The 19,619-nt window shown below is 41.4% G+C and overlaps 1 protein-coding gene across 1 annotated transcript in view; it reads left to right on the top strand.

Annotated features, from left to right (window-relative positions):
- Nucleotides 1-19,619, top strand: part of LOC306846206 (cytohesin-3) — a 48,567-nt gene that overhangs the window by 24,750 nt on the left and 4,198 nt on the right. Inside the window, exons 4-12 of the mRNA XM_079379371.1 lie at nt 6,713-6,779; nt 7,017-7,135; nt 7,512-7,592; nt 8,080-8,192; nt 9,954-10,102; nt 10,461-10,572; nt 16,843-16,919; nt 17,224-17,295; nt 17,374-17,528. Of these exons, the coding sequence (XP_079235497.1) occupies nt 6,713-6,779; nt 7,017-7,135; nt 7,512-7,592; nt 8,080-8,192; nt 9,954-10,102; nt 10,461-10,572; nt 16,843-16,919; nt 17,224-17,295; nt 17,374-17,528 (945 nt within the window). The remainder of the gene's footprint in view (nt 1-6,712; nt 6,780-7,016; nt 7,136-7,511; nt 7,593-8,079; nt 8,193-9,953; nt 10,103-10,460; nt 10,573-16,842; nt 16,920-17,223; nt 17,296-17,373; nt 17,529-19,619) is intronic.

The following is a 19,619-nucleotide window of genomic DNA, read 5'->3' as shown; positions in this document are numbered from 1 at the left end:
AAGTCGTAACGAGAGGGCAATAGCGGTGCCTCAAGCGAACCACCCCACCAGCCTTGTATATTGTGGATACGTGTTACCTGTATATACAGATATTGGATTTTTCCTGTTTATTTTTCTCTTTTGTTGTTTCTTTGTTACTTTTGGGTTTTGCTTTATTATGCTATGCACCCGTAAATACTTCACTGAGGACTGTACATTTAAGGCACTGTAAATAAATTACACTGTGCACAAAAGTGCTGTTGTGGGTGAGCCATCATTTTTTTTAACATCTTTACGGACACTTGTTACGTCCCCCAAGCGAGCTGGTGGTGCTCGCTTTACCACAGTTGGTGGCAGCGGTGGGATGGCTACCCGCAAGACGGCGCCAAAAGGCAGGAAACCCAGGATGGGTTTACGGTCCCAGGTGGTGAAGGCGGGAACTGAGGAGGATGTGGCTTGGGATTCAATGGAGACTACAGAGGATGAGGAAGTAGCTGCAAGTCTCCCTGAGGCCTCATTAAAGCGCAGTCCAGCACAGTCCAATCCCGTCAATCCAGGTATTACATCTGGTGAAGGAATGGTGACCCTGATGCGCAAGTTTCTTGACGCACAAGAGCAGAGGGAGGAGAGATATCTGCGGGAGCTCCGTGGTCTACGGGAGACCATCGTGCAGTCCGTCCAGCCTGCAGAGACCTCAATCGACATGGACAGCTTTCGGATGGAGCTACCAACACCAGCAGCAGCAGCACCGAGAGTATCCATACGACCCGTGCCAGCACGTGACCCAGACACCCCAACAGTTCCTGCTCCGAGTCAGCTGATGCAACGCTCTGAACTAAAAATGCCGGTCTTTCAGCAGGGGGAAGACATTGAAAACTATCTTCGGCGGTTTGAGCGTCTGGCCAGGACCTGGAGGTGGCCTGAGGAGGATTGGAGCTACCGGCTTGTTCCGTTGCTGACAGGACAGGCACTGGAGGCATACCTAGCAATGGACGAGGAGCAGGCTGAGGTGTATGCTGATTTAAAGGAAGCACTGCTAGAGAAGTTTAACATCTCACCGGAAACTTACCGCCAACGCTTCCGAGCAACCACTGTTCCAGCTGGGGAATCACCGACAGAGACTTACCATCGCTTGAGTAATCTGTATCGTCGCTGGGTACGACCTAAGGAACACTCTAAGGAGGAGATCGGTGAGACCATCATTCTTGAGCAGCTTCTTCGTGTGCTCCCATATGATACCCGTACCTGGGTGCGAGAGCATGAGCCGATGACAGGACTGGCTGCATCAAAGCTGGCTCAACAGTACCTAAATGCTCACCGAGGAGGTCCACGCACTCAACCATCTAGAGGTACTGTACGCTCTGTTTCAGATAACTCTGGTGTTGTGACTGAGAGGGGGCGGGTAGAACATACAGACAGTGGACAGGGGCTAAAGTCAACAGTAGGCAAAGGAATCATTTGCTTTTATTGCCAACAGCCAGGGCACAAAGCATCAGTGTGTCCTGCGCGCAAAGCAAAACTGACTGGATTCTGTTATGTTCCCAGAGACGAGGAAAGTACTAAAGACTCTGTAGGGGAGAGTCAAACGGTGTGTACTGTAACTGTTAATGGACATTCTTTGCAAGCTCTTTTGGACACTGGAAGTTCTCTCTCGTTACTGAAACCATGTTTTGTGGCAAATGTCAGTTATGTGAACACCACTTCTGTTCAGTGTGTGCATGGGGACATTAAGCAGTATCCCCGAGCTGAAGTGATTGTGGGTGTACAGGATCAATTGTATTTGTTGAATGTTGCCATTGTTGAAAACCTACCAGCAGACATGATTTTGGGACGGGATTTGCCAATACTCCGTGAACTGTTACAAATCTCTGTTTCTGCCACTGTGAATCTGTCATGTCCTACTGTCACTCGGGCACAGGCCAAATCAGGTCTGCAGCCGTTGCCAGACTTAGACAGTAGTCTGTTGCAAGGCGGGACCAAGGGCCCTAGAAAGTCACGCCGACAGCGGCGGCTAGAAAAGTACCTGGGTACCCCAGCCTCTGAGACGTCTGTGGAAGGTCTTGATGCTAGTGGCTGGAGGATCCCAGAGAATATCTCAAAACTGCAAAGAGGGGATGAGTCTTTAAAACCACTGTTTAAGAAGGCTGAGTGTGATAATGTGTCCAATCTGGGCAAGGAAAGGTATGTTGTGACAAATGGAGTGTTGTACTTACAAGCAAATGATGTGACACGTTTGGTTGTTCCAACTTGTTGTCGCCAAGTTGTCTTACATTTAGCACACACAGTTCCCTGGGCTGGCCACCTTGGCCAGCAGAAAACTTATGCACGCATTCACTCACGCTTTCACTGGCCCACACTATATACTGATGTACAGACATATTGCACCACATGCGCCATCTGTCAAAAGACCAGTGTTGTGTCCCAGCGGGGCAGAGCTCCCTTACAACCTCTCCCTGTCATCTCTGCTCCTTTCAGACGCATCGCTATGGACATTGTGGGGCCTTTGGAGAAAAGTAGTGCGGGACATCAGTACATCCTGGTGATCAGTGATTACGCTACAAGATATCCGGAAGCCTTCCCACTTCGAACCATCACCACGCCCAAAATCATTCTTGCCCTTGTCCAACTCTTTTCCAGAGTAGGTATACCAGAGAAGATCCTGACGGACCAGGGAACCAACTTCACCTCGCGGCTAATGAGACAACTACATCAACAGCTAGGCATCACCGCCATCAGGACGAGTCCTTACCACCCACAGACAGATGGCCTGGTGGAGAGGTTCAATCAGACCCTGAAGAACATGCTACGGAAGTTTGTTGCAGACACAGGGCGTGACTGGGACAGATGGCTACCGTTTGTGCTCTTCGCATATAGGGAAGTACCTCAGGCCTCAACCGGTTTCTCGCCATTCGAACTCCTTTATGGCTGGCAGGTACAAGGACCGTTGGATCTGCTTAGAAAGAGCTGGGAGGATCCTATCTCCAGAACCGAGGAGAAAGGCATAGTACAGTACGTGCTGGAGATGAGGGACCGGCTCGAGCAGTATCGGGAACAGGCGAGGGAAAACCTGCAAGAGGCACAACAAGCTCAGAAGCAATGGTATGACCAACATGCAAGACTGCGACAGTTCCAGCCAGGACAGAAGGTGTTACTCCTGTTACCAACATCATCAAACAAACTGCTGGCCAAGTGGCAAGGACCATATACGGTGGTCCGGAAGATGGGGCCAGTTACCTATGAGGTCCACCACCCTGATAAGGGGAAAGCCAAACAGACTTACCATGTTAACCTACTGAGGCAGTGGAAGGAACGACCCGGTAAGGCAAGCGAAGCATCACTTCTGGTGCGGAAGGTGGAGGATGTGGAGGATGAAAGTTCGGATGCAAGAGCGCAGAGACAGGCGTCAGTGGTGAACTTGGATCACCTAGATGATGCTAGAAGAAAGGAACTGCAATGCATCTTGAACCAATTCCCTGCTTTGTTCCGCCAGAGGCCTGGGCGGACTGAGGTGGTGCAGCACACCATACACCTGACGGACCCAACACCAATGAGACAGCGTCCTTACCGGGTTCCTGAGAGGCTGGTGGAACCTCTAAGGGAGGAGATCAAGATGATGAAGGAACTGGGAGTAATAGAGCCCTCTACAAGTGAATGGAGCAGTCCCTTGGTTATTGTCCCAAAGAAGGATGGGACACTTCGAGTCTGCATCGACTTCCGTAAGCTGAATGCACAATCGAAGTTTGATGCTTACCCGATGCCTCGGGTGGATGACTTGTTGGAGAAAATAGGACAAGCCAAATTTATCACCACCCTGGACCTGTGTAAGGGTTATTGGCAGGTACCCCTCGGTCCAGCCTCTAGACCATACACGGCGTTCCGAACTCCGCTGGGCCTATACCAATTTACCGTCCTTCCCTTTGGCCTGCATGGGGCACCTGCCACCTTCCAAAGATTGATGGATCGAGTCCTCCAGGGTTGTGAGGAATGGTCTGCCGCCTACCTTGATGATGTTGTAATCCACAGCAACTCCTGGGCAGAACACCTGCAACATGTGCAGCAGACCTTAGAAAAGATCCAAGCAGCAGGGTTGACCTTGAACGTTGCAAAATGTGAGTGGGCACGACAAGAAGCCAGTTACCTTGGGTACTATCTAGGCAACGGCCAGCTGCGACCGCAGGTGGATAAGGTGGAGGCAGTCCTGCGGAGCTCAAGACCCAAGTCAAAGAAGGAAGTGAGGTCTTTCTTGGGCTTGGTGGGCTGGTACAGGAGGTTTATACCAAATTTTGCCTCCATTGCAGTACCCCTGACTAACCTATTGAGCAAGACGGTAAATAATCCAATACCGTGGACTGGAGACTGTGAAGCCGCGTTCAATACGCTGAAAGAAAAGATGTGTTCCAGCCCAGTCCTGCAAAGTCCAAACTTCTTCCAGCGATTTCTGGTGCAGGTGGATGCTTCTGCGACAGGGATTGGGGCAGTTCTTGCTCAGGGAAGTGAAGGAGAGGAGAAACCAGTCATCTTCCTTAGCCGCAAGCTGTTACCGAGAGAAACCCGATACTCAGCTATAGAAAAAGAGTGTCTCGCCATCAAGTGGGCCCTTGATAGTTTACGTTACTACCTCCTTGGACGAGAGTTTGACCTTGAGACTGACCATCGAGCTCTGACGTGGATTCATTCAATGAAAGATCACAATGCCAGAATCACAAGGTGGTATTTGGCCCTTCAACCTTACCACTTCAAGGTACGGCATCGACCTGGCAGGCTGAATGTAGTCGCCGACTACCTGTCCAGGTTCCCGGTCAGTACGCGGCATGGAGGGGAGGGAGGTGATGTGACAAGGGCAACATAATTGTCACTGCTGGGGAAGCGGCACTGGCACACACACACACATACCTCATTCACTCTCCACTTTCATCCCTTCCTGCTGTTTCTGTTGTCGGAGAAGCGGGTGCACACGCGATCCGACGACACATGGACAGGTTGAACATTTCCCCCCCCCCTTTCCATCAGTTTATGCATTTCTGGGCATGTCACGCATACACACGGCATTATGTATGAGGTTTCGTCTTTGTTATGTGTTTGTTTGCGTCAGTGTATGTTAGTCCGGCCAAACAGAGCGAACGGGCGGCGAGCAGTTATGACGTCACTGACTGTGCCGCGCCGGCGCACAGCAGGCGGAGTTGGGCGAAACCACTGTTTGGCATTAGTAGGGGGTTTTGTGTATGTCGATATGTCGAAATTAAGGGTTAACTGGATTAATTGATGAAGATTATTTTTATTTATGAATTACACGTGGAGAGTATGAGTTGTTGTTGAATGATGGGCATAATTATGGAAAGTATATGAAGTACTTGGGTTTTAAACTATAATATTTACCTGTCAATGGAATGATCCTAGAATGGGGAGGAGCCTGTCTTATAAAAGGGGGACTGGAGTTAAAGAGGGGACTTGTTTTACCAAGTCGTAACGAGAGGGCAATAGCGGTGCCTCAAGCGAACCACCCCACCAGCCTTGTATATTGTGGATACGTGTTACCTGTATATACAGATATTGGATTTTTCCTGTTTATTTTTCTCTTTTGTTGTTTCTTTGTTACTTTTGGGTTTTGCTTTATTATGCTATGCACCCGTAAATACTTCACTGAGGACTGTACATTTAAGGCACTGTAAATAAATTACACTGTGCACAAAAGTGCTGTTGTGGGTGAGCCATCATTTTTTTTAACATCTTTACGGACACTTGTTACGTCCCCCAAGCGAGCTGGTGGTGCTCGCTTTACCACAATGCCATTGAAGCTTATTGGTTGTTCAGAAACTTAAGTAAGGTAGTTGTTAAGTTTAGGTATAGGGTAGGATTAAGGGATCCAAAATATGATCATGCATTACAGAATAAGATATTAATATATGAAGGACTTATGATAAGAGTAAAACTGGTAAAGTACAGTATGTAAAACCGATGCTGTGTAGCACCTGCAGCTCTGCAGATCCTTGTGAAGGATGCAAGATTCGATACTAATGGCTGACATTTGTTTTTAGCAATATCACAGATCATTTGTGAGCAGCTGATTTTAGTGAAGATTGTTTAATGAATATGTCACGATGTAACACAGCTTTGCAAAAAGGCTGTTATTGTAGAATGCAGCCGTTAAATCTATATTTAACACATAATCAAACCCACAACCCATATGACTAAATTTCAAATTTTCCAGTTTTTCTGGGAAAATCAACTGAATTCTGTGGACTTTAAGCATGCAAAACTGTGCTTAACAAAGCTAAAAGTACTGCACTCTTATTGATAGCTAAATATGTTAAACTGTACCTAAGCATTTCATAAACAAAGACGTAAGTGTAAGGGATATGGTGAACTTTGTGAATGAAGGTCATTTTGTGTGCACAGATGATGTTTACATAGACTTCTTAAAAGCACAGCAGTAAAACAAACTAACAGTTGTTTCGTTGTAACAGTCAGAGTTGAAAAATGTCATTAAATGATATTTAAGATTATTATAAGTGGACCTCACTGGGAAATTAAAATAAGAGAAAACTATAACAAGCCAAATCAACTACTATTTGTAACCATAAACACAGGACTGTTAATATAAAAGAGTGGTTAGTGTTTTGAACTCAGTTTACTCCATACGTTGTATCTGCAGGCAAATCATACAAGAGGTTCTTTGTCTGCCTTCGTTCTTATTAGGGGATATTTGTTAAGACAAATTTACTTCCATTTGCAGCAAAACAACACAGAGAAACAAACAAATTGCAATGGGAAGAAAGAAATTCAACATGGACCCCAAAAAAGTAAGTTTCATTTTATCGTCTATTCTACAATGACCCAGATATTTGAAAATCTTCACAGATGTCAAATATTTTAATGTTTTTAAAGCCTTTAACCTTTACTTTATAGTATTTGTACTGAGATCAACATTGTGACATTTTCCCTGACACACTGTATTACATTTGTAAATTTTCCACATCATTTCCCTGACATTTATAGGGTTGATCCTAAAATCCTTTTTTAAATAAAATTCCTTGTAGGGGATACAGTTTCTGCTGGAGAACGACCTCCTGCAACAGACCCCTGAGGACATCGCTCAGTTCCTCTATAAAGGCGAAGGCTTGAACAAAACTGTTATCGGGGATTACTTGGGGGAACGGTAACCCTTAACTTCATTCCTGTAGTTTTTTACCCTTGTTTATTCAGTGTATGTCAGTCGCACTGTGAGAGATATGTGCCTGATTCATCACAAAAATCCTCCGGAAATTGATTGTCTGGGTTTAGAGAGCAAAGCAGCAGCAGTGAAACGCAACATGTGTGCCTCTGAGGGAAATGGACCACCTCTTGGGATGTGACTTGTCAAAACAACAGGATTTCTTGAAGCATAGCTATAGATACAAACAGACGAAGCGGCCCACAAATGCTGCTGAACATCTTGAAGGATCTTAAAAATCTACTTTTTTAAAGACAAGCAATCAATCTTTCTTTGCAGAAAGTAACCATTTCTCCTGTATGTGGTTGTTATTTTTTCGTAGGGATGATTTCAACATCAAAGTGCTCCAGGCTTTTGTAGAGCTCCATGAATTTGCCGACCTCAACCTTGTTCAGGCTCTGAGGTGGGAGAAGCATCTCATTCTTCCCCAAAAACTGCATGCATTATCCCAGTAATACAATAATGAACTGGTTTCTACTCCAAAATCATAACGCTGTTAAAAATAAAGGTGCTTCAGGATGCCATAGAATAACTTTTTTGTCTAAAGGACCTTTAATATCTGAAGAACCTTTCTGTTTTACAAAAGTTTCTTTGTGGCGATAGAAGGTAAAAAGAGATGGTTCTTTAAAGAACCTTTGGCTCATTGGTTCTTTGCGGAACCAAAAATGCTTCTTCTATAGCATCGCTGTGAAGAACCTTTTAAGCACCTTTATTTTTAAGAGTGAAGATCACATCATTACTTTTTAATGATACATTTTTTTTTGGGGGGGGGGGTATTACGATTAAAAATACAGTAAAAAAAAATATATATATATTTTGTGTAAATGTGACCTGGACTTGTTTAGATTCACTCATGAATATTTTATGATGGATTTGCTCTTTCCACACAGGCAGTTTCTTTGGAGTTTCAGACTTCCCGGTGAGGCCCAGAAGATTGACAGAATGATGGAAGCGTTTGCGTCCCGGTACTGCCAGTGCAACCCGGGAGTCTTTCAGTCCACAGGTCAGACATGTGCAAAACGGCCAGTGTCCATACTACTACAAACCTTCCTTCTGTCCTGAGTCTATTTCATAGAGAGATGTTTGTTAAAAAAAGCATCTATCCCCAAAACATGCTCAGTCAAATTTGCATGTTTTTCCTTAGATTTATCTTATAAATCTCAAGTCTGCAGAAAAGCACATGCCAGTTATCTGATGACAGCTGATAGATTATGAATGTTATACTGAAATGAATGGTTGGTTTGATGGTGGTGGTGTTATGTCTGTTAAACGCTGTCATCTGCCAGGCAGGCTGAGTTTAATGCTGGATCTGAGCTCATGTCATGATGTGTTTAGAGAGTAAACAGTGACTGGTGTACTGAAGCTGTAAGAGAACAGCTCAGTCTGGCAGTGAAATCCCACCCACATACTCAACAACACTAGTGACTCACACCCACGCTTATGTCAGGGTTTGGCTCTAATGTAATACGAAGAGTTTTTGGACTGACTTAAATGTTCAGAATATTAGGAAAGAAGATTTGGTAACACTTTAGTATAGGGACCAATTCTCACTATTAATTTAGTTGCTTATTAACATGCATATTACTAGCATATAGGCAGTTTATTGGTAAAATAAAGCACATATTAATGCATGACCATATACTACATCCCTGATCCTACCCAATAACTAAACTTAACAACTACCTTAACTATCAATAAGCAGCAAATTGGGAGTTTGAGGCAAAAATTGTAGTGAATGGTTTGTTAATAGTAAGAATTAAACTTTTATTCAACAAGGAAATTAAATTAAGCAAAAATTATGACAAAGACATTTGTAAGGATGTTACAAGACATTTTTAAAATGTCATGACGTTTTACATGACATTTGTAAAAGACATCGCAGGGCAGTATTGGCCTAATGGATAGAACGTTGGACTTGTAACCTGAAGGTTGTGGGTTCGAGTCTCAGGTCCGGCAGGGATTGTAGGTGGGGGAAGTGAATAAACAACACTCTCTCCACCCTCAATACCACGACTGAGGTGAGACCCTTGAGCAAGGCACCGAACCCCCAACTGCTCCCCGGGCGCCGCAGCATTGGCTGCCCACTGCTCCTGTATGTTCACTACTGAGTGTACACTTGGATGGGTTAAATGCAGAACACTAACACTAATGATAATGAGTATATCACCATACTTGGCCACACACCACTTCCACTGCAAAACCTGCATTCAACAGTAATAAGAATCCTTATTAATAATTGAGCAGCAAATCAGAATATTAGAATGATTTCTGAAGGATCATGTGGCACTGAAGACTGGAGTAATGATGCTGAAAATTCAGCTTTAAATCACAGAAATAAATTCCATTTTTAGTTTACAATAGAAAACCGTTATAACAGGTATTACAATATTACTGTTTTTGTAGTATTTTTGTTCAAACAAAGCCTTGGTGAACATAAGAGACTTCTTTCAAAAACAAAAAAAAATTCTTAAAGATTTGAAACATTTGACCATTAGTATATAAAATATTTCTTTATGTAATATTATTGTATAGTTACAGTAACATACTTTCAAGTCAAATACTAATAGTCAATATATTATTATTAGCCTCTTAATAGAAGAACACTATTATTATTGCTCTTTATGGAGTGAAGGGCTGCAACGGACATAGATTTGTCTCTTGTTTTTTACAGATGTGTCAGATATTTGAGGCAAATAATGTGCAGTATTGTAGTATTGTGGTCAAGGTAGTTATTGATTTTTTAAATATTTTTTTGTCTTTGCAGACACATGTTATGTCCTGTCCTTTTCCATTATTATGTTAAACACAAGCCTTCACAATCCTAACGTCCGGGACAAACCCGCTGTAGAGCGTTTCATCTCCATGAACAGAGGCATTAATGAAGGAGGAGACCTGCCAGAGGAGTTGCTCCGGGTAATGGCCGCTCACTGGATCTCTGATAGCCAATGCTGAAATTATAGACTATTATAGACTATGCCATTAATGATGAACGATATAACACAACATAACAGATACACTATCTGAAGTAAGAATTTCTTCCCTCTGCTTGAAAAGCCCAGTTTGGATGCCAAGCACTAACTGCAAGAACTTTATTTACTATCCTCTTTCTTCTTCCTCTCTCACTTTCCACATGATTGATTTTAAACCTCTCATCTGATCATTATTAATACAGCAGCAGCCATAGGACTGTTTTAAATATTCTACATAGGCAGACATGTAAATGTACTCATCTGCATACATTAAGAGCACTAATGTCCCTTCTCTCTTGCAGAACCTGTACGAGAGCATCAAGAGCGAGCCCTTCAAAATCCCTGAAGATGATGGCAACGACCTCACACACACATTCTTCAACCCGGACCGAGAGGGCTGGCTGCTCAAGTTAGGTCAGAACCAGATTTTTACAGCTCCTTTGGCTGATATTTTCTGCGGAGACGTGGTTTTACACTGCGGTCTGTTGGAGCCTGTAGCTGGTGTCAGGGTAAGCTGTGAACACAGTGCTGCTCATTATCATCCTAATGGGTTTTTCACATCACTGCGAGGAATTCCTTCAGCAGAAGTACGTCGTTTCATAGGGACAGAATGCCTGAGTTACAGCCACTCATGAAAAGTGTGCAGTTTAGTAGGGAAACATATTGTGGGGAGACAAGAATAGGATGAAAGCAAAAGTATCAAGCAGAATGCAGAGACTATTGAATTTGCTTTTTAAACATCAGCTCTCACAGACAGGGTTGTGGTACTTTAATTTGAAAATTATGAGGTCCTGGAATGGCAAGGGAGGAAGGGACACATAATTAAGAAAAAAAAGATGTGTAACACCCAATTGAAACTTTAAGTAAGCGGCATGTAAAATACTGAAACACTGTTCACAAACTATTTTACTTTATAATCTATTTTACTTTACTTTATTTTACTTTATAAAAGGGATTTGGCAAACTCTAATCTGATTGGATATCATTACACGTCTTTTTTTTTTAGTCCGCCTGGGTACAAAGTTATGTTTATAAGTGGTGCAATGAGAGATTCTGTGGGAAAACATAATTACCGTATTTCGTCTTTTTTGGCAGGTTACTAGTATCAAATCTTTTAAAAGATCTGAAATGACTTTAGAGCTTTGATAAATATTGGTTGAGTGTGATTTTGCACTTAGTAGAAAGTAAATTGGGTCACACTTTAGTGTAGGGATTCTCACCATTAATTTACTATTAACTAGCCTATAACTTTTTCCTCAATAAACTCTTAAAAACTGCTTGTTAGTAGTTAGTAAGGTAGTTATGGTCATTAACATGCTTTATAACTACTAATAAAGAGTCAATATGCTAGTAATGTGCAACTAGTTAAAGGGGTCATCGGATGCAAACTTTACAAGTAGTTTGAACATAAATGTGTGTTGAAAGTGTGTGTACACATCCATCCTATAATGATAAAAATCCACCCAGTGTTTTTTTTTTTTTAATCCCTATTTTAAAATCTCCTTTCTCAAATTAGGCTGTTCTGAGAGCCCTGTCAGAATGACGTAGTTCTGTACAGGACGCTCCAACGATAGTTGATTGACAAGGCTGTCTTACCTTTGACCCGCCCTGAGTGAGCTGAGAGCTGTCCACCTCCTGTGCACGGGAAGACAAGATGTGTCCGATTAAGCGATTGAGGTGTTTAGTTGTTGGGTGTAATAATGAATATAGCAGTTGTCAGTTACTCCCGACATCTGAGCTGCTGAAGACGCAGAGGATTAACGTTACTTTCGCTTTGAGGTGAATGCGCCGATCCCCGATCTGCCTAAATGCATCTATGTTCGCGCAAATCATTCGTGATCCAGCTTCATCTACAGAAGAAGTGAGTATAAGGGTTTTTAATGAATCTTTGCAAATCGCCTTTCCTAATAATGTGCTAGTTAGCCAGTTTCGCGGCTGAAGTAAAGAGTACTGCTCGTCACTCCACGGAAGAGAGGGACAGGGTCAACAAAGTCATTAGCATTTAAAGCAACATTAAAGCAAGTCCTGCTGAAAACAGCTGATTTTGACAGGGTAAAAAGGATGTTTTTTACACTACCATTGAGAAATTTTAACCAAAGTATGTTATAGACTTTTCATTAAGACCCTAAAGAATCATATCAACCTGGGCATCCGATGACCCCTTTAATAGTGAGTTATTTAATTTAATTTTATTTATTTAATAGTTATTTCAAAATCATTTCAGTTAAACCCACCTCTAAATGGCACGTGAAAACCAAACTGTGACTGGTCACTTGACTTGTTATTCAGATTTTTTTATAGTGTGCAGCTGTTGAATAAGCTCCAGTGTGGACCAGACTTTATGCTGATAGTTCAGTGTCTGGTTATACAAGATTAGAGTTGTTGTATGGAGCCGGATCTGGATACACAAATGAATCCCTAGGGATTGTCCATACAGAAGGTGTTTTGTAGTTGCTGTGTTTCATTTGTATGTGTCTCTTTTATTTGTTTGTCGAGCATCAAATGACACGTGTTTGTGTGTTTCTGATGTCCCGTCTCCCATCTCTTTACATTATGTGTGTCATTTCTGTCCTAAATGTGTATTTGTATGTGTTGTGGTGGTGCTTTGTTTCTCATGTATTGATGTTGAACATTACTTCTTGTTTTCCTTACACACTTTGCCCTTTGACCCCTGCCCTCATTTTCTGTCCTGTGACTGGCTGTCTCTACAGGAGGTACGTAATCAGGACAGCTCGATCCCATCATTCCCTCATTTCAACCTCTGGCGCCTCTTTTCATCTCCTGTAACCTTCATTTTATCCTTTCCTGACTGTCATTCAAGGCCTTCCTACTTCCTGTCTGTAGGGATATGTATATTGTTAGGTTCCTCTTCTCTGACTGGCTGCTGCTGGGGTCAAAGGTCAGTTTAGTGCATATGGTCTGATTTAGCATCACACCTCAGCTGTATTGTTTGGCTCGGGACACACAAATTCCTTGTTTACTATGTAATGTCCCAGGAGTCCTGTATACATTGTAATAATGAAGGTACACATTATACCCACACGATCTTTATGTGTCCCCCTCTGTAGTAAGCGGTGGGAAGCTTTTTCCACTCAGATAATTATGGTATTCCTCACTAAAAATATCTGTGTTGGATTTGTGGGAATGTACACTGAAAATGTTTGTACTTAACTGAGGAAATGTAAGGACTAAATCAGATAAAAAAAAAATGCATTTACTTGAGAACAGTTAATATAAATTAATTTGATTGAGAAGCACTTAATGTTTTTTATGTATCATTATGTATTTGTATGTTTAAATTATTTAATTTCAAAAACTACTTCCAAATAAATCAAATAAAATAATATATATATATATATATATATATATATATATGTATAAACATTTTATATAACTCAATAATGTTGAGAAATAATCAAATGATGAAATTTTTTGATGTTTCATGTTTTTTTTTTTAATTCATAACTTTCATAACATTTGAAAAGGCTACAACAGGCTATTTGATGACACGCTCCATTTGTTTACCCCATTGTTCCATAATTTACCCCATATAATGTGACAACATGGGGCACAAAAGAGTGATGTGTATTAAGCAAACTGTATCTTATACAATGTGTTACAAATTATTATGCAAGTGAACATGTCAGTAGGATTTCAGTAAAATAACAATTCAGATTCAGTTTTTCATAGAAAATGTTTGTTGTTTTTCTCATATCTTTTTAGATAACTGGCAGCAATCTCAGACAGGTTTGTTAAATAGTTTGCCAGGTCTTAGGTAAATAGAAAACTTACTTAAAGAGGCTGTTCCACATTAATAAGCAAGTCACAGTTCTCATGCAATATGGGGAGAAAGAAAGATCTTTCTGAAAATGTAAAGCATTGAACGGTGCAACATCTTGCAAAAAGCATGAAAACAACTAATATTTTGTGAAAACTGAATAGAGATTATTGAACTGTCAATAGATTTGTGAGTGATTCAGAGCACAGAAGAACTCGATCAGATAAAAGCTTATTAAGGAAAGTTTCTGTCAAACTAATTATTTCTATTAAAAAGACAGCTATAAAGAAGCCACTATTGAGCGGCAAACAGGTATTTGATGCTGCTGGTGTCTCTGGAGTCCCAAGAACCTCTCTATGCAGGCTGACAGTTGTGTATAAAGCTGCATTTCGACCACCCCTAACCAAAGCTCACACAGAGAAACATTTACAGTGTGTGTAGAAATACTTGAAGACTAATTTTTAAATAGATTTATTCACTGATGAATACAATAGCTGGTCCAGATGGATGGAGTTCTGGATGGTTGCTGAATGATAGTTTGCAGCACAGTGTATGTGTGGGATACATATTGTCTAAAGCATTGTCCAAATGAAGGTGCCCCGATCTTTGCCCTGTAGGTCAGGAACTAACCGAAGCCTGCATTTATTAATAGAATCATTGAGATGTCATCCTCCCTCAACCACACGCCATGAAATATCAATTGTGATCTCTCACCCTAGACACGACCCTCATTTCCCCCAGAGTGGCCTTCATTGCCATGAGCAGCACTGGTACTTTGAATGTCTCTCAAGTTGCCATTTTTTGTGACTGAGGCAGCATAATACAGATGAACATCAGAGACAGTGAAAGTACGACGTGGGAATAGAATTGCAAGTAGGGAACTGCAGATAGCACGACTCTAATCTCTCTCTAGCAGTGCGGTTCCATGCGGATGTGCATTCAGCATCTGTGGGTTGGAGATGTTGGAGTCAGGAGAGGGGGTAGATAAGCCCGCGGCAGCTTTGTGCTGGATACACCATGTTGTTGCAGCCAAAAACAGAACAGAAGAGTGCCGCTTGCTCTAGAAAACAGCAGAGGAAAGATATGACTGTAGATGAGTCAGAGGTTTAATGTATATGAGAACATGCAGTGAGCGGGGGTGTAAGAGAGAGATGCTTTGCATGTCTATATCTATGTATCATTTTCCACAGCATGATAGTGGCGTTTCTACATTTGCCATGAGACACGTGTCTAATTCAATCGTAAAATGCAATCTAGAACACTCTTGTAAGGTCTGTCTTTTTTGTAAAAGACTGTTGCGTGACTGTTTCTGAAGAATAAACCAAATAAGGGTAGTGCTGTGATCCAAGCTCTCTTTGACATCTGTCTCAAATAACTTCTCTCATAGTCGTAGCATTGCTCCCAGACATTTCTGTTTTCGCTTGCTGTGGTCAGGAGTTGAAATTGAGTTGTGCACTGGCCTCTGTGCTCAGCAGTCACAGATTTGAGCTGTTTATTGTTTTCTGAAAGGTTCAGGAGAATCTCCATGTGGAATCTCCACTTCGGTTCTAGAAGATATTGTTAAAGGCACCACAATCGATCCAAATAGAATTGCAAAAATAATAAAGCCTTGTTCAGACTGTCAGTCCAAATCCTTTTTTTTTTGTACATATCCAATTGGAATCTGATCATATTTAGCAAGTGTGAATGGCAAAAATAAATAAATAACTAAATAATAATAATTCACATAAAATCAGATTTTTTCCAAATCTATTTCAAGCTACATTCATATGTGGTTTGGAATTCTATTCAAATTGCATTTTTGGAAATTCATTTCAGTCTGACCGCTCAGATGATAGAATGTAAGCACATCAGATGTGTTATTTTTTTAGATTTTTTTTTTTTTTTTTGCCCTTTATTATGATAGGACAGTTCAGATATAACGGGAAGCGAAGTGTGAGAGAAATAGGGGGGTAGGATCCTCAAGGTCCTCAAGACGGGATTCAAACTCGAAACACTCATAGCGCAACGGTGCTGTATGTCGGCATGCTGCCCTCAAGGTTATCGGCACCGACACAGCAGATGTTATTTGTAGAAAACATCGCAGAAACAAGGTTGTGTTGTTGCGAAGGGCAATTCAAGCAGAAAATGACAATTGACAATATACTGCTGGTCTCTTTTCCCTCAAGCCACGCATTCCAGCTTCCTAAGTTTATTCCGCTTCCTCATTAGATGTAATATAATAAAGCGCTACGGCAACATCTACATTGCAAACTGTATTGCCAATACAGATGTTCAGTAAAATGAAAGAGCACGATGGGATATACAAATCGGATCTGAGCAGTTGCGATACACAGTGTGGACAGTCATTTAAATTAGATTTGGATTCACAGTCTGAACAAGGCTTACTGTTTCCAAACAAGTTTCCATATTATCTTGCCATCTTCAATTGTTCTAAGAAACATGTAGTCCTGCCCAAACTTACACCACTGACAAATCCAACCACTCCAATAAACAAAACGTTGTTCTTAAGTGCCACAGGCCACATCTGTCTTAAATGCTGTAGTTAATGTAGACTTGTGGTCTTGTGTCCTTCAATTGCATGTGTCCATGAAGTCCACCAGACCATAGTATCCTATTTATTATGAATCAGAAGGGTGATCCAGAGTGCCTCTTCATGCCTTCAATGTTCTTTTGCAGAGCTTGCATCGGATATGAATTGTCTGTTGCATTATGTCACTCAAATAAAGAACACAAGGGCTGAGGCTGGTATTTAGGACAGTCTTGAACTCTTCAGAAATTCAGCAACAGGAGCTGTGTGTTATTGTTGCATTGGCGCTAGTCATTTACTGCTCAGAAATTGGGTCACTGGGCTTGATTTAGTTTCTGTTTGATGGTTCATAAGTTCTGTTTCATTTTCTTTGCAGGTGGGCGAGTAAAAACTTGGAAGAGGAGATGGTTTATTCTGACCGACAACTGCTTGTACTATTTTGAGTACACAACAGTAAGTAGTTTTTGTTATTACTGGGTTGTTAAGTACATCGTTTCTGGGGTGTACTGTACACCAGGGCTGCCAATCCTGTTCCTGGAGATCTATGTACCTGCAACGTTCAGTTCCAACCCTGATCCAACACACCTACCTATAATCATCAACTGCTCCTGAAGATCTTAATTAGCTGGTTCGGTTGTGTTTGATCAGGGTTGGAGCTGAACTTTGCCGGAAGGTGGATTGTGCACCAAATCCTGTCTGAGAGTTTGGGGGATTATTCTCATCCTATATGCATTTTATGGGTTTCTCCTGCCTACAGGACAAGGAACCACGTGGAATTATTCCTCTGGAGAACCTCAGCATCAGAGAGGTGGAGGAACCCCGAAAACCTGTGAGTGCCCAAACAAACTTATGAGTTAGAGTTGTACAAGGTCATGAAAACATTGTTATGTTTTGTTTCCTTATGTAGAACTGCTTCGAGTTGTACAATCCCAACCATAAAGGTCAGGTGATCAAGGCCTGTAAGACAGAGGCAGATGGGAGGGTGGTGGAGGGAAACCACGTCGTCTACAGGATATCAGCGCCCACACCAGAGGAGAAGGAAGAATGGATCAAATCCATTAAGTAGGATTTCCTTCCTGTTGAACATAATCATTAAATAGTCTTGTTCAGTGATCTCATCACTGGGTTTCACCCGGTTGCTGAAGAAATACAGTGATGACGTTAACACACATTTACACATAATGTTCCTCTCACACTAAACCAGACCATAAACGTAACCAAAAATTAAAAGAAAAATAAGAAACTACTGTATGTTTATCTATCTATCATCTGTCTGCTGTCTATCTGTCTGTCTGTCTGTCTATCTATCCATCTATCATCTGTCTATCTATCTAGCTATCTGTCTGTCTGTCTGTCTATCTAGCCATCTATCATCTGCCTATCTATCTAGCTATCTGTATGTCTGTCTGTCTGTCTATCTATCCATCTATCATCTGTCTATCTATCTAGCTATCTGTCTGTCTGTCTATCTATCCATCTATCATCTGTCTATCTATCTATCTAGCTATCTGTCTGTCTGTCTGTCTGTCTATCTATCCATCTATCATCTGTCTATCTATCTAGCTATCTGTCTGTCTGTCTGTCTGTCTATCTATCCATCTATCATCTGTCTATCTATCTAGCTGTCTGTCTGTCTGTCTGTCTATCTATCTATCTATCCATCTATCATCTGTCTGTCTATCTAGCTATCTGTCTGTCTGTCTGTCTCTCTATCCAGCTATCATCTGCCTATCTATCTAGCTATCTGTCTGTCTGTCTGTCTGTCTGTCTGTCTGTCTGTCTGTCTGTCTGTCTGTCTGTCTGTCTGTCTATCTATCTATCTATCTATCTATATCTATCATCAGTCTGTCTATCTACCTCTCTGTTTGTCTGTCTGTCTGTCTATCTATCCATCTATCATTTGCCTATCTATCTAGCTATCTGTCTGTCTGTCTGTCTGTCTGTCTATCTATCTATCTATCCATCTATCATTTGCCTATCTATCTATCTATCTATCTATCTATCTATCTATCTATCTATCTATCTATCTATCTATCTGTCTATCTGTCTATCTGTCTGTCTGTCTGTCTGTCTGTCTGTCTGTCTGCCTGTCTGTCTGTCTGTATGTCTATCTGTCTGTCTGTCTGTCTGTCTGTCTGTCTATTTATTTAATTCATTCATTCATTCCAGTAATTAGAATTTGGAGGATTACTTAAATGGCAAGAAAATAATGTCACAAATCAAAAAATCTTAATGGTCTTAGACTCAGACCATATTGACATGTTTTGTGAGTTTCACCTCACTAGTTTTTGAAACAGGGCTATCAGCTTTTTTTTATATTTGGGACAGCAGTGGATGTTAACAGCACAAGTCACGGTGGTGTTTTGAATAGAAACAGCAGTCTCATCACATAACCCCTGTTTTCATGGGCGTCAGTGGAGATTAGTCAGAGCTTAACCCCCCACAAGTCATCAACTCCAGCGGGACCAACAGACCTGTTGCAGACCTGTTCTCTCCGCTAATCCAAGCCTAGCAGTAGCGTGTCTCATCTCTCAGAGACATGCTGTAGGATGAGAGGGTTTATCACAGCACATTTTGCCTAGTCGGCACAGTTATGACCCACTATCCTTATCTGCTTATCTCTAATCATGCCTTATACGCTCAGGATAGAGGACCATTCAGTCACGCTTTGGAAACAGTCTAAGGAACAAAAACAAGTGTTTCCCATGGGTTTTAAGTCATTCAGCAGAAATAAGTTATGGCAGTGTATCTGATGGGTATATCTTTGCAGAATCTGAGCCCACAGAATTCAGAATGTAGAACTTCATTGGAACACATTTTAAATCCATTCAGCAGGATTCTTAAGATTTTACCCCAGTGAGAAATTGTAGTGTAGAAATCAGTGTAGATTGTGAAAAGATGAAGAATATGTTCAAAATGGATCATTACTTACTAAAGCCATATACTACCAGTAATTAAAAAATAGTAAATAAACAATAAAGTAATACCTTGTTGATGCATGACATCATCATATTGTCTGTGAGTGACATCCTGTTAGCTTTTAGGAAAAATTCAATTTGTTACATTTTATATTCATATATTACATACTAAAGAAATACTATGCTGAAATACTTAAACACGTTTCCCAGCAGCCTCTGTTCCAAAACCTATTGA

The sequence above is a fragment of the Barbus barbus genome (genome assembly GCF_936440315.1).
Source record: "Barbus barbus genome assembly, chromosome: 3".
Taxonomy (NCBI): domain Eukaryota; kingdom Metazoa; phylum Chordata; class Actinopteri; order Cypriniformes; family Cyprinidae; genus Barbus; species Barbus barbus.
Note: the sequence above shows the minus strand (reverse complement) of the source record. Positions and strands in the feature narration are given on the sequence as shown.